At 44.1% G+C, this 13,088-nt stretch overlaps 2 protein-coding genes across 6 annotated transcripts in view; both read left to right on the top strand.

The window, feature by feature from the left end:
- Positions 1–13,088, top strand: part of LOC106610073 (zinc finger protein 214) — an 844,054-nt gene that overhangs the window by 1,833 nt on the left and 829,133 nt on the right. For all 5 annotated transcript variants that reach the window (XR_006770849.1, XM_045723138.1, XM_045723140.1 and 2 more), the window contains exon 4: positions 2,210–2,374. Coding sequence is in view for 4 of the 5 variants with exons in the window: in XM_045723138.1 (XP_045579094.1) it covers positions 2,210–2,374 (165 nt within the window). In the remaining variant the exon portion in view is untranslated. The remainder of the gene's footprint in view (positions 1–2,209; positions 2,375–13,088) is intronic.
- Positions 2,806–4,497, top strand: LOC106610136 (zinc finger protein 33A-like). The gene is made up of 2 exons (XM_014209309.2): positions 2,806–2,833; positions 3,175–4,497. The coding sequence occupies exons 1-2, from the start codon at positions 2,821–2,823 to the stop codon at positions 4,110–4,112; spliced, it is 951 nt and encodes a 316-aa protein (XP_014064784.1). The 5' UTR covers positions 2,806–2,820; the 3' UTR covers positions 4,113–4,497.

Below are 13,088 nucleotides of genomic sequence, written 5' to 3' on the forward strand. Positions count from 1 at the left end.
CAGGCCTCACAAGACCCATCTGATGGTCCCCCAGTACCAGTGGAAAAAATGTATGGCAATATATTTGGAGACTGTTTAGTGACAAAAATAAGGGGTTAAATACATGTAAAAAAAAATTACAAATGTTTCACCAATCTTTAATATATCATTCAGAAGTAGGACAGACACTTCAGAACCAACTTACTTTAGATTTTTCTGGGAGGGGCTATCTGTTGTACAATGTAGTGAATCTCATATTCATTGCGTTTGTGTGGGCTAATAGCAGTAAGGCCCCAAAAATGTTTTCATCAAATAATTTACATTTTTTGGGGGATACTTCAAGGGGTCTTAAAATTCAAAATGAAATAGTTAAATTATCCTTGGTATGTCCTTCTTAAAACAATTCCATATAGCTTAGTAGAATCCCTCCCACCCTGGCTTAGACTGTTATGGGTTAAACTGACTGATCGGGAGGCTTTTCTTTAGAGGAATGGGGTGGAAACTACCACTTCTTAGAAGCGTGTTTCGAACTGTGGGCTTCCTGTATAGATTGGTGATGAGTGTGTCATTTTCTTCAGTGATCTGAATGTCAAGTAAGCTGACACTAGAGTAATCAAAGTCCATGGTGAAATGAAGATGATCATTTGATTTATTAAGAAACTCATGGAACATCAAGTTCAGTGGGAGTCCCATCAAATAATACCAATATATCATCTATATAACGCTGATATAGTTTGATCATGGATTTAAAAAAAGGGATGCTGATCAGGGTTGGGAATGTGATCATGCTCTAAGCCAGCGGTTCCCAACATTTTTCAGTTGTTGTACCACCAACTGAATTTTGCTCTGCCCGGAGTACCCCTGAAGTATCACCTCGTGTGCATTTTACCAGTAAGTCTATGGTCTCATGAGTCTTCTAAAGTAACCCCAGCGGATAGGCCAAGTACCCCCTGGGGTCCTAGTACCCCTGGTTGGGAACCACTCCTCTAATTATCCCATATAAAGATGACCATAATTGGGTGCCATCGTACTCCCCATAGTGGTTCCTTTTGTTTGTTGGAAAAAGTCACTTCTAAACATGAAACAGTTATTTGTGAGTAACAGCTCTGCTAGGTCTCTGGTACATGAGGAGCTAGGCCAACATTCTGTAGGGTGTTTTTCCAAAAAGAAGCTCGTGGCCTCTAGTCCACTTTGGTAGGGTATTTATGTGTATAGGCTTTCAAACATCAAAACAGGCCACAGATATTAGATATGTCCAAATCATCCAAAAGTATCTCATATTGATGGTGAAGCTCAACAAAGTCACTTAGAGATTTGAACATGATGCGGGAAAAATGCTAATATCTGTCCAATGACTTGAATGGGATTTGTACCACAAATGCTAAAACGTTAGCATGTGAGAGACTGAGGTTGCAACTTGAATAATAGTGACTTGGTCCCTCCCACCTCTGGTTTAGAGACATAGACTGATCTGTCTAGAGGGGACTGGAACCAGTACAGTAGTGTATACTCTGAAGGGTGCCTAGATAAGAAAGGGGAGGGTCTGGTCGTAGATGAGGTGAAAGTGGACGGCGACGTTCCTCCCACATGGAATTCAGATAGTCACCTAGGAGACGGATACTCACAGGGCAGAGATTTTAGATTACAGTGGAAGTTTAGAGACAAATCTAAATGTTGCGACCCACTCCCCTTTGCACGCATTCAGCAATCGCGACCCAGTGTCCACATAATTTCTTTTTTTAATCAGGTATTGAACTCAAAACGACAGGACTAGAGCCCAGGCTCAGGGAGGGGGAGCCACATCAGGCAATAGTAAAGAGAAACGGTTCCTCTGCATGTTCTGTAACAAAGGCTTCAGCTGCCTCCAGAAGGTGGAGATCCACCAGAGGGTCCACACAGGGGTGAAACCCTTCAAGCTGTACCCAGTGTCACATGTGCTTTGCAGAGGCTGGCAGCCTGAAGAGGCACTAGAGGGACCACACAAGGGAGAACGTGTACAGCTGCCCCCAATATGAGAAGAGGTTCTAAATAGCTAACTCATATTTACCCACATCATCATAAATATGTCCACCATGATGAGTTTAACAACAATGAAGTCATTCTGTAACTACAGTATAGGACTCAAATGTAGTGGGGATGGGTAAACACTCCATGTTGAACATGTTTATTATCTGTGTGTATGTACCTGAGGGAGTGTATGTCTGTGTAATCTGTATCACCTCTCTTCCAGGAGGAGGAGAGTCCAGAGGTGCTGCTGGTGAAGGAGGAGGGGTGTGAGGAGAGTCTGGGGAACCCTGAGGGGACCATGGTCATGGAGGACAACCAGACTACACCTCCTCCTGAACCCACAGAGGAACCAGCTGAGCAGCACAGGACCACATACAGTCACACTGAGGTAAACCCACTGTAAACTACTGTCTGAATGGTATTAGGTCAGGGTCTGTATCCACAAAGCCTCTCATTGCAGGAGTGATGATCTAGGATCAGTTTAGCCTTTTAGATCATAATGAATAGGGTTATATGGAAAGATCAGCACTTCTACTCTGAGACTCTTTGTGGATACGGGCCCAGGTCTTGATTAATTTTGTTTAAAGTGTGGGACCATGCCTTTGATCAAATCAACTAACATGTTTGCATAGTACTCATAGCAATCCCTCATTGCCCAATCAGAAGATGCTCCATAGCAGGGTGCTCATATCAGATTTCTTGATCCAACATCCTCTCACTCTGTATCTCTTACAGTCAGTAGACATGGAGGATGGGAAGCCTGATCTGCTGCTGGTCAAAGAGGAGACAATAGAAGATGAACCAGAGAGCATTGATCTGCTGAGTGGACTAAAGATGGGGGAGCAAGGTAAGGGAGAAATACATATAGCACATTGTCATACGACAGCTGACGTCACTCCCACACCACACTCGTTCCTCCTCATAGTACCGGTTTCAATTCAAGTGCCAATGCCGTTTATCAAACTCCAGGCGGTGCTATCGTCAAACTCTTTGGCGTCAAAAAATGGAAGCATATGCACACAAAAAAAGTACCTCATACCTACAGTAAAATATGGTAGTAGAGCTTTGATGTTTTGGGGCCATTTTGCTGTTCCTGTTTTTGCTTTATCTTTATCAGCGGTGCCAATAATTTGGGACCTTAGTTCTCTTCCATGTCTGTAAAGTCTATTTTGTAACCTCTTCCTGTAGATGGTTGGCTGGAGGCTAACAGTGGAGATTGGATGGCCATCTTGGATTCCCAGACGAGTACAGCCAAGGGCTCCAGGGATGACAACAACAAGCCAGCCTGGACCAGAGGCGACATAGTGGCGGCCAGTGGATGGGACAGCGTCCTCAACTCTGGGCTAGGGAGCATTGTTCAACATAACCAGAAACTGACAGTTGAACACAAAACAACATCTAAACTTAATCTCCATGACAACATACTGGTTGAGACCAGGGCGAGGCGTAGATTTGGTCCGCGAGGACGTGTCTGTATGAGAACAGACACAGACTCAGCTAGCGATGCTCCGTCCTGCTCCTATAGTTGTGATTCAGAGAGACTGATGGGGCCTCAGGTTGACCCACTAACAGATGCTGCCTTCAGCCTGCCTTCTATAGGATCTATCAACTTGAACATGGACCCTGCGACAACACAGACACTCCCTGGCCTTCGTCCTCCTCACACTCTCCTAATGTTAAACCAGACCTCACACAATGCCAGTGCCTCAACACTGTCCACAAGTCCATTGACAAATGACAGTAATAGAAGTAACGCTATCAGCAGATCCAGTGGCAAAGAGAAGCGCTTCCCGTGTTCGTTCTGTGGGAAAGCCTTCAGTTTCCCCAAACAGATGGAGATCCACCAGAGGATGCACACAGGGGAGAAACCATTTGGCTGCCAGCTGTGCCGGGCCAGTTTCTCTCAATCATCCAACCTGAAGAGGCACCAGAGAGTCCACACAGGGGAGAAACCCTACAGCTGCCCCCAGTGTGAGAAGAGGTTCTCCCGCCAGCACCAGCTGAAGATGCACCTGAAGGTTCATACAGGAGAGAGGCCGTTTGCCTGTACACACTGTGGGAAGAGGTTCTCAGAGAGGAGCTATCTCAGGATACACCAGCAGAAAATGCACACGGCCCTTGTATAGTAATATGTAATGTAGTACTAGTTTAGTTAATTCTGTTGTAATGGATGTATCGGGAACTGGATGAGGTGAACTGAGGAAAGAATGAGTATGATGAGGCTGAGTAGATGATATGATGGATGGTGTAAAAATGCTTCACTGATGAAGAGCGACAAACTTTGTGTCTTTAGGTGTTTTATAGTGATAGTGCCTTAATTCATGAAGTATTGAAGCTGTGTGTAATGTTGAACCATTTACCAAGTATTCTATAGTTACTTTCGTCAAAACGAAGGTACTATATTTACAGAAAAGGTCAATTGTGAGAAGTTATTCTACTTGTCATGTATTGTTTTGTGCAATAAATGTGATTGTAATGCTATTTGTATAAAATAAAACTAAATTGACTCTGCTGACTGACCTGATTATTTTGGTATCATTGCAGAGGCTGAGTTTGGACTTTTAAAAAATAAACTCCAATGGTTCCATATTGTTACTGCTAGGCAGGAAACTTTTCCTTCTCCCTTAACCTGACCTCGACCCCCTTCATCATGGTTCTCTCCCCTTATCAATACTGCCATGTGATTGTTTTCCCTGCACTCAGTACATTCCAAGCTTAATTGCATCCACCATATATCTTCCTCCTACAGATAACCATTAACCTCTGGTGTAGCCCCTCGGCTATAGCACCCCTCAGGTCTCTCTTATAACTAATGATTAATAACATTTAAAGCTCAGAAATCCAAACCCATCATTAGGTACAGGCTTGACTGTGGTTAGCATTTTATAACATGTCATGTTTCTGTGTGTATGTAACAGTATAGCTTCCGTCCCTCTCCTTGCCCCAACCTGGGCTTGAACCAGGGACCCTCTGCACACATCAACAACTGACACCCACGAAGCATCTTTACCTATCGCGTCACAAAAGCCACGGCCCTTGCAGTGCAAGGGGAACAACTACTTCAGGTCTCAGAGCGAGTGACGTCACCCGATTGAAACGCTATTTGCGCGCACCACCGCTAACTAGCTAGCCATTTCACATCGGTTACATGTACAGCAAAGAATGTCTTATAAACCTTTATGCTTTTCTGTATTATCTTTGTTTGCAGTTTCCAGTCCATGAAGATCTGCTGATATCCAGTGTTACTGGTTGGAGAGACTGGACCTCTGAGGTGGCCCCGGATCAGGACCATGGATCAGGAGCCGTTACTCTTCCTTCCTGAGTCAGAACCAGGACCCAACCACGGGGGACAGACACTCAACCACATAGAACACAACCAGTGGACAGGTGGACTGAACAACCTCAGTCCTGGTGGTCATCAGAGAGACAGAGGTTCCAGTCTGCAGCACAGACCCTTCTCTTCACAGTCTCAGTGCAGGGATGAAGCAGGGCCTGGGGCTGATAGAGATAGACCCTCCTGTTCCCATGATACAAACACCACAGTATCCATGATGGACAGAGCAGGTCACCCTGGGCTTCAGCCTTCAGAGAGAGTGGTGGGAGACCCCCCAACTCGTAGACGACGACTATGCAGTGTTTCATTTGGAAATAACTCAAAGCCAGAAAGAAAACAGGGCATTGCGGAGGAAACTACAGCTACAGGAACTAAAGGTGTCACGGGACCGTGTCTATGCCAGTCGTCCCAGTAGTCAAGATCCTCGACCGATACAGAGGAATGGAAAGAGGTACATTTTGCAATAGGCGGAGCCTGCGCGGCTTTCAAATCAAATTGTATTGGTCACATACACATGGTTAGCGGATGTTAATGCGAGTGTAGCGAAATGCTTGTGCTTCTAGTTCCATCAGGGCAGTAATAGTTAACAAGTAATCTAACAATTCCCCAACAACTACATAATACACACATCAAAAGGGGTGAATGAGAATATGTACATAGAAATATGAATGAGCGATGGCCGAGCAGCATAGGCAATGTGCAATATATGGTATAAAATACATATATGAGTAATGTAAGATGTGTAAACGTATTTAAAGTGGCATTATTTAAAGTGACTAGTGATCCATTTATTAAAGTGGCCAGTGATTGGGTCTCAATGTAGGCAGCAGCCTTTTTGCGTTAGTGATTACTGTTTAACAGTTTGATGGCCTTGAGATAGAAGCTGTTTTTCAGTCTCTCGGTACCAGCATTGATGCACCTGTACTGACCTCGCCTTCTGGATGGTAGCGGGGTGAACAGGCAGTGGCTCGGGTGGTTGATGTCCTTGATGATCCTCTTGGCCTTCCTGTGACATCGGGTGCTGTAGGTGTCATGGAGGGCAGGTAGTTTGCCCCCGGTGATGCGTTGTGCGGACTGCACCAACCTCTGGAGAGCCTTGCAGTAGACCTGAGCCACTGCCTGTTCACACCGCTAGAGACACCGACAGACTAAAACACGGCTTCTATCTCAAGGCCATCAGACTGCTAAACAGCAATCACTTTCAGATACACTGAGTGTACAAAACATGAATGACCCCTCCCATTAGAACAACTTCAATTCGTGGGTGCATGTGTAGTAGAGTTAAAATGGTTATTCCAGCAAACTTCAGATTATTGGAATAGTACACAACGCAGAGCAGAACAATCAGGTTGAGGGTCAGTGGCCAAAGCCCGAGAACAGGAATGTTCCAAGTTCAGACAGAAGGGGGAGTCAGATCGCTATGATCGCCAGGAACTTTGCTTTTGGTTTCTAATTTTAATTGTTGCGTTACTGGTGATGCCTGTTGATGTTAGCTGGGCAGCTACAGTAGCTGAATGATGTTAACATCTTCGGGTTTTATTTCATTAAATGCATTTTATTTTATCTGGGTGCTTACGTCACCTACTAACACCCTGGTACTACCCATTGCTCCCGCTCTCCTCAGTCTGAGAAAACACTGAGAGAGAAAGGTATGGGTTGCAGATTACTCCTTTGTAGAAGTCCGTAACGTGAAATAAATAAAACGTCCCAAGGTTAATGCTGTAGATATTGTTATAAGGGAGTGTGACACTATTGAAACACATAACTTTCAGAGTTTTATTGTTGTTATTAATATAGTTTACAGAGTGCTAAAAGTGTTGCTAGCTAGCATGCCTTTCTGTGACGCAGACGGCTAGCTGAGCTACCGACTAGTGATGGTGTTGCATTATGGGAGATGTAGTTTTGGCCCTCTAAGGTCTGAATGGGATAAAGGCGATTTCACGTTGTAACTTTGTTTGTGTTGCAGTGTTTTTGTACATGAGTTGTTGTATTTTGGTACTGTCAACACTGAAAGCACCTAGCAATGTATTGGGGATGTGAGACAGGATATGTGTTTTACCTTTCTTCATGCTCCTGTGTAGAACAGCTTGTCAGGTGGTGCATTGGAGACTGATGTGTTCCTGTCCTGTCTTTTCACAATACTATTGCAGCAGATCAACATAAAAGCCTAAAAGACAGCCGTGGTGTCGCTCTTCATTTCTTGGTTCTCCTGTGGTGCATAGTAAAGCCGCTACACATGGACTTTACAAGGTGTCGAAAGGGTTCCATAGGGATGCTGGCCCATGTTGACTCCAATGCTCCCCAAACTTGTCTAGTTGGCTGGATGTCGTTTAGGTGGTGGACCATTATTGATACACATGGGAAACTGTTGAGCATGAAAAACCCTGCAGCGTTGCAGGCCGTGACACAAACCCATGTGCCTGGCACCTACTACCATACCCCGTTCAAAGGCACTTAAATATTTTGTCTTGCCCATTCACCCTCTGAATGCCTCACATACACAATCCATGTCTCAAGGCTTAAAAATCATTCTATATTAACCTGTCTATTCCCATGCATATACACTGATTGAAGTGGATTTAACAAGTGGCATCAATAAGGGATCATAGCTTTCACCTGGTCAGTCTGTCATGGAAAAAGCAGGTGTTCTTAATGTGTTGTACACTCAGTGTAAATTTACATTAAAAACCAAAGTCTAATTGTTTTACCCAAAAATTAAGGACTTATTAGCCTACTCTGTTTTTGTCATGGAGGGCTCATTGCTTCAAAACATTGTTAAAAAAGAAATGCTGCTCTCATTGAAAGGCATGCTTTGAGCTGTTATTACTGCAATATGCTGCATTTGTTATAGCCCTAATGTTACATTTTTTGTTGATGATACCATAGAATTAGGAATTATAATACTTTTTAATAGGATCTCTATGGGTGACACTTCATCTCGATAATTTGCAGCTTTTAAGCATGTGTCCATTAGGCCTGTTTTTTTATCCAGCACAAATTAGATTGAGCAATAAAAGTCCTACTCGTGGTCTTAAATTAAACTCGTTTTTGTCAGTATTAGTCGAGCACAATACCACAGAGGAGTTTACAAAGGAGAAACTCCCTCAAACTTTTATTCCGTAGGCTGGGATCCGCATTATGCAGCTGTTACAAGAGCGCATTTTTCACTGGCTGTCCACGGGTCGCGTAAACAATGATTGATAGGTAGCTTAGCCTACACTCTTCAATTCAACCATTATTGGTTGAATTGAAGAAACTATACATTTGTGAACAGCCATCCACTACTACCACAGCAGCGGTGTGAATCACATAATGGCTATGTAGATATCAATAATAGGCCTTATGTGATATCCATATCGCCCATAGGCTACACCACTGCTGTCAAATCAAATTTTATTAGTCACATGCTTCGTAAACAACAGGTGTAGACTAACAATGAAATGCTTTCTTACGGGCCCTTCCTAACAATGCAGAGTGAGAGTAAGTAGAGAAATGATAGAAAAGTCATTAATACACAATGAGTAACGATAACTTGACTATATACACAGGTACCAGTACCGAGCCGATGTGCAGGGGTACGAGGTAATTGAGGTAGGTATGTACATATAACTAGGAATACCGTGACTAGGCAACAGGATAGATAATAAAAAGTAGCAGCAGGGTATGTGATGAGTCCAAAAAGTTAGTGCAAAATGGTCAATGCAGATAGTTAAATAGTTAACCAAATAGCTACCCAGTCTTATGGCTTAGAGCAGGCCTGGGAAACTCCAGTCCTCGGTGGCCTGATTGGTGTCACACTTTTGCCCCAGCCCCAGCTAACACACCGGACTAATAATCAACTAATCGTGTTCTTCAGTTAAAAATGCAATTCGTTTAAATCAGGTGTGTTTGCTAGGGATGGGGGAAAAGTGTGACACCAATCAGGCCCCCGAGGACTGGAGTTGCCCAGGCCTGGCTTAGAGGGTAGTAGCTGTTCAGGGTCCTGTAGGTTCCAGAATAGGTGCATCGGTACTGCTTGCCGTGCGGTAGCCGAGAGAACAGTTGATGACTTGGGTGGCTGGAATCGTTGACCATTTTTAGGGCCTTCCACTGACACCGCCTGGTATAGAGTTCCTGGATGGCAGGGAGCTCAGCCCGAGTGATGTACTGGGCTGTACGCACTACCCTCTGTAGTGCCTTGCGGTTGGATACCAAGCAGTTTCCATACTAAGCGGTGATGCAGCCAGTCAATATGCTGTCAATCGTGCAGCTGTAGAATCTTTTCGGCCTCCTGAGGGGGAAGAGGCGTTGTCGTGCCCTCTTCACAACTGTGTTGGTGTGTGTGGACCATGATAGATCCTTAGGGATGTGGACACTGAATAATGAAGCTCTCGACCTGCTCCTCTACAGCCCCGTCGATGTGAATGGGGGCGTGCTCGGCCCTCCATTTCCAGTAGTCCACGATCAGCTCCTTTGTCTTGCTGATGTTGAGGGAGAGGTTGCTGTCCTGGCACCACACTGCCAGGTCTCTGACCTCCGTATAGGCTGTTTCATCATCGTCGGTGATCAGGCCTACCAACGTTGTGCTGTCAGCAAACTTGATGATGGTGTTGGAGTTGTGCGAGGCCACGCAGTCATGGGTGAACAGGGAGTACAAGAGGGGACTAAGCACGCACCCCTGATGGGCCCCAGTGTTGACGGTCAGTGTGGCAGATGTTTTGTTGCCTACCCTCATCACCTGAGGGTGGCCCATCAGGAATTCCAGGATCCAGTTGCAGAGGAAGGTGTTCAGTCCCAGGGTCCTTAGCTTAGTGATAAGCTTGGAGGGCACTATGGTGTTGAACACTGAGCTGTAGTCAATGATCAGCATTCTCACATAGGTGTTCCTCTTGTCCAGATGGGAGAGGGCAGTGTGGAGTGCAATACAGATTGCGTCATCTGTGTATCTGTTGGGGCCGTATGCAAATTGGACTGGGTCTAGGGTGTCCGGGATGATGGTGTTGATGTGAGCAATGACAAGCCTTTCAAAGCATTTCATGGCTACAGATGTAAGTGCTACAGTGCGATAGTCATTAAGACAGGTTACCAGGCCTTCTTGGGCACAGGGGCTATGGTGGTCTGCTTGAAACATGTAGGTATTACAGACGGGGCCAGGGAGAGGTTGAAAATGTCAGTGAAGACACTTGGCAGCTGGTCAGCGGATGCTCTGAGTACATGTCCTGGTAATCCATCTGGCCCTGCGGCCTTGTGAAAGTTAACCTGTTTAAAGGTCTTACTCACATCGGCTACGCAGAGCATGATCACACAGTCGTCCGGAACAACTGGTCCTCTCATGCATGGTTCATTGTTGCGAGCATAGAAGGCATTTAGCTCGTCTGGTAGGCTTACGTCACTGGGAAGCTCGCGGCAGGGGTTCCCTTTGTAATAAGTGATAGTTTGCAAGCCCTGCCACAACCGACGAGCGGTATTTCTTATATGCGTCCGTATTAGTGTCCCGCTCCTTGAAAGCGGCAGCTCTAGCCCTTAGCTCAGTGTGGATGTTGCCTGTAATCCCTGGCTTCAATGCACTTATTAATGAAGCCAGGGACTGATGTGGTAAACTCAATGCCATTTGATGAATCCCAGAACATATTCCAGTCTGTACTAGCGAAACAGTCCTGCAGCTTAGCATCCGCTTCATCAGACCACTTCCGTATTGAGTGCATCACTGGTACTTCCTGTTTGAGTTTTTCTTGTAGGCAGGAATCCAGAGGATAGAGTTATGGTCAGGTTTTCCAAATGAAGGGCGAGGGAGAGCTTTGTATGCATTTATGTGTCATGGAGTAAAGGTGATCTAGAGTTTTCTCCTCTAGTTGCTTAGGTGAAATGGATTTCACTTTCCCTGCCTTAAAATCACTGTCCACTAGAAGCACCGCCTCTGGATGAGCATTTTCCTGTTTATTTATGGCCGAATACAGCTCGTCTTAGTGGGTCTTAGTACCAGCTTCGGTTTGTGGTGGTAAATAAACAGCTACGAATATAGATAAACTCTCTTGGTAAATAGTATGGTCTACAGCTTATCATGAGGTATTCTAACTTGGACAAGCAGAACCTCGAGACTTCCTTAATGTTAAAGATCACGCTCCAGCTGTTGTTAACAAAGACACACCCCTACCCCTTAACCTTACCCAACGCTGCCGTACGGTCTTGACGATGTATAGAAAAAACATCCTTATTCAGCCACGAATCCGAGAAACATAGGATATTACAGTTCTTCAGATCCCGTTGATAGGATAGTCTCGAACGGAGCTCGTCCAGTTTGTTCTCCAGTGATTGTATGTTCTACAAAAGAACGGAGGGTGATTGCGGATTATTTATCTCTTAAGAAGTCTTTAACGAGTCTCATGGATTAGGGTCTGTTCCGGGGTTAGCTGTATGTCCTGTGCCGGCGACTCATTGTTCATCCAAATCAAGCTCTTTTGGTCATAGGAAACGATGCCGGAAACATTAGTACAAAAAAAGTTAAAGATGCACTATGCAGAAATCGCTCCGCCATTTCCTGTTTGCTAAAATTGTAATAGTTCGCCTAATTTCAGTTTGTGACAAAACAAGCAAGCATAGTGTAGAGAATGATTGTACCATCTAAACCGCTGTGAAATATATTTTCCATTACTAAAAATATTGTATTTTTAGCTGTTGTAAGCTGGTGTACAAAACCGAAAGGACCCAAAAACGAAACTTAAGAACGGGAAGCATAGAAATTGCGCACATAGAATAGATATATCGCTTCTTAACTTGCTTTCAATGAGAATTATAGATCTATAACATACAGTATGTCTGTGAATTTGGTTGGATCACCGAAAAAGTTACATATTGCAGCTTTAGGATCAGCGCAAAAACACTGAAAAATAGCTGAATTGGTCAGGAGCACGTAAAACGGCAGCTATCCATTGCAGCGCCATTTCCCTTGTCGTTCTTACCTCCAAGCATTTATCCAAATTGGTCGTATTATCTTTGATGCCGACAGAAGTTGCACCATTGGAAGACATACAGTAGCTTGCACTATAGCCTACATAAACCTGTTCTTACACTTTTCCCGTGATCCATCAAACGGATTTGGTGTGCCATCATAGTGGTCAGACTTGTTCAGTATTTCGTAAACATCCTTCCAGAATATAAAAGTAATCCTAGAAGTAATCATCTAGTTTTTCAAAAGCAACTGTAATCTGATGACAATATTTTTGCTTGTAAACTTTTTTTTTAAGAAGTTGAAGTGTTACCTTACATCCTTGCCAATTCTAGACAATGTCAATAAATATACTGTTGATCATTGACAGTAGCTAACCTAACATCCTCTTTTTCCCCAATCACTCTCTCAGGTGAAGGACATCTCAATGGAGGCCACAGAAGCTTTGTGAAGCCAGCGGGATACAATACATGGAGAGATGACCAACCAATCACTGTTGATGAGGGGAGTGGAACCTCAACCCAGCACATTATAATGATAGAGGTTAGTGTAAAAGTGTTGCATAAAAATTGTCTTACTTTGTAAATCAAATGTGGCCAGTTTATTTTCAGAAATTCTCTCCTCAGCTATTCACTTGCTTACATGAAACCCAGCACAAAAAAGGTTAGGGAATTCTGCATATTTTTGCGTAATTATGCATAATTTGGCATCATTTTTGGTGAAGAAAATGGCTATACATTTTTCATTGTATGTGCACGGTAGTGGCCGTTATACTCAGTTGGTAGTAAATATGAACAGAGAACATTTAACAAGCTCTTATTTAATTTTGAAAAATTATTAAAC

This window comes from Salmo salar, chromosome ssa08, assembly GCF_905237065.1.
Source record: "Salmo salar chromosome ssa08, Ssal_v3.1, whole genome shotgun sequence".
In the NCBI taxonomy this organism is placed as follows: domain Eukaryota; kingdom Metazoa; phylum Chordata; class Actinopteri; order Salmoniformes; family Salmonidae; genus Salmo; species Salmo salar.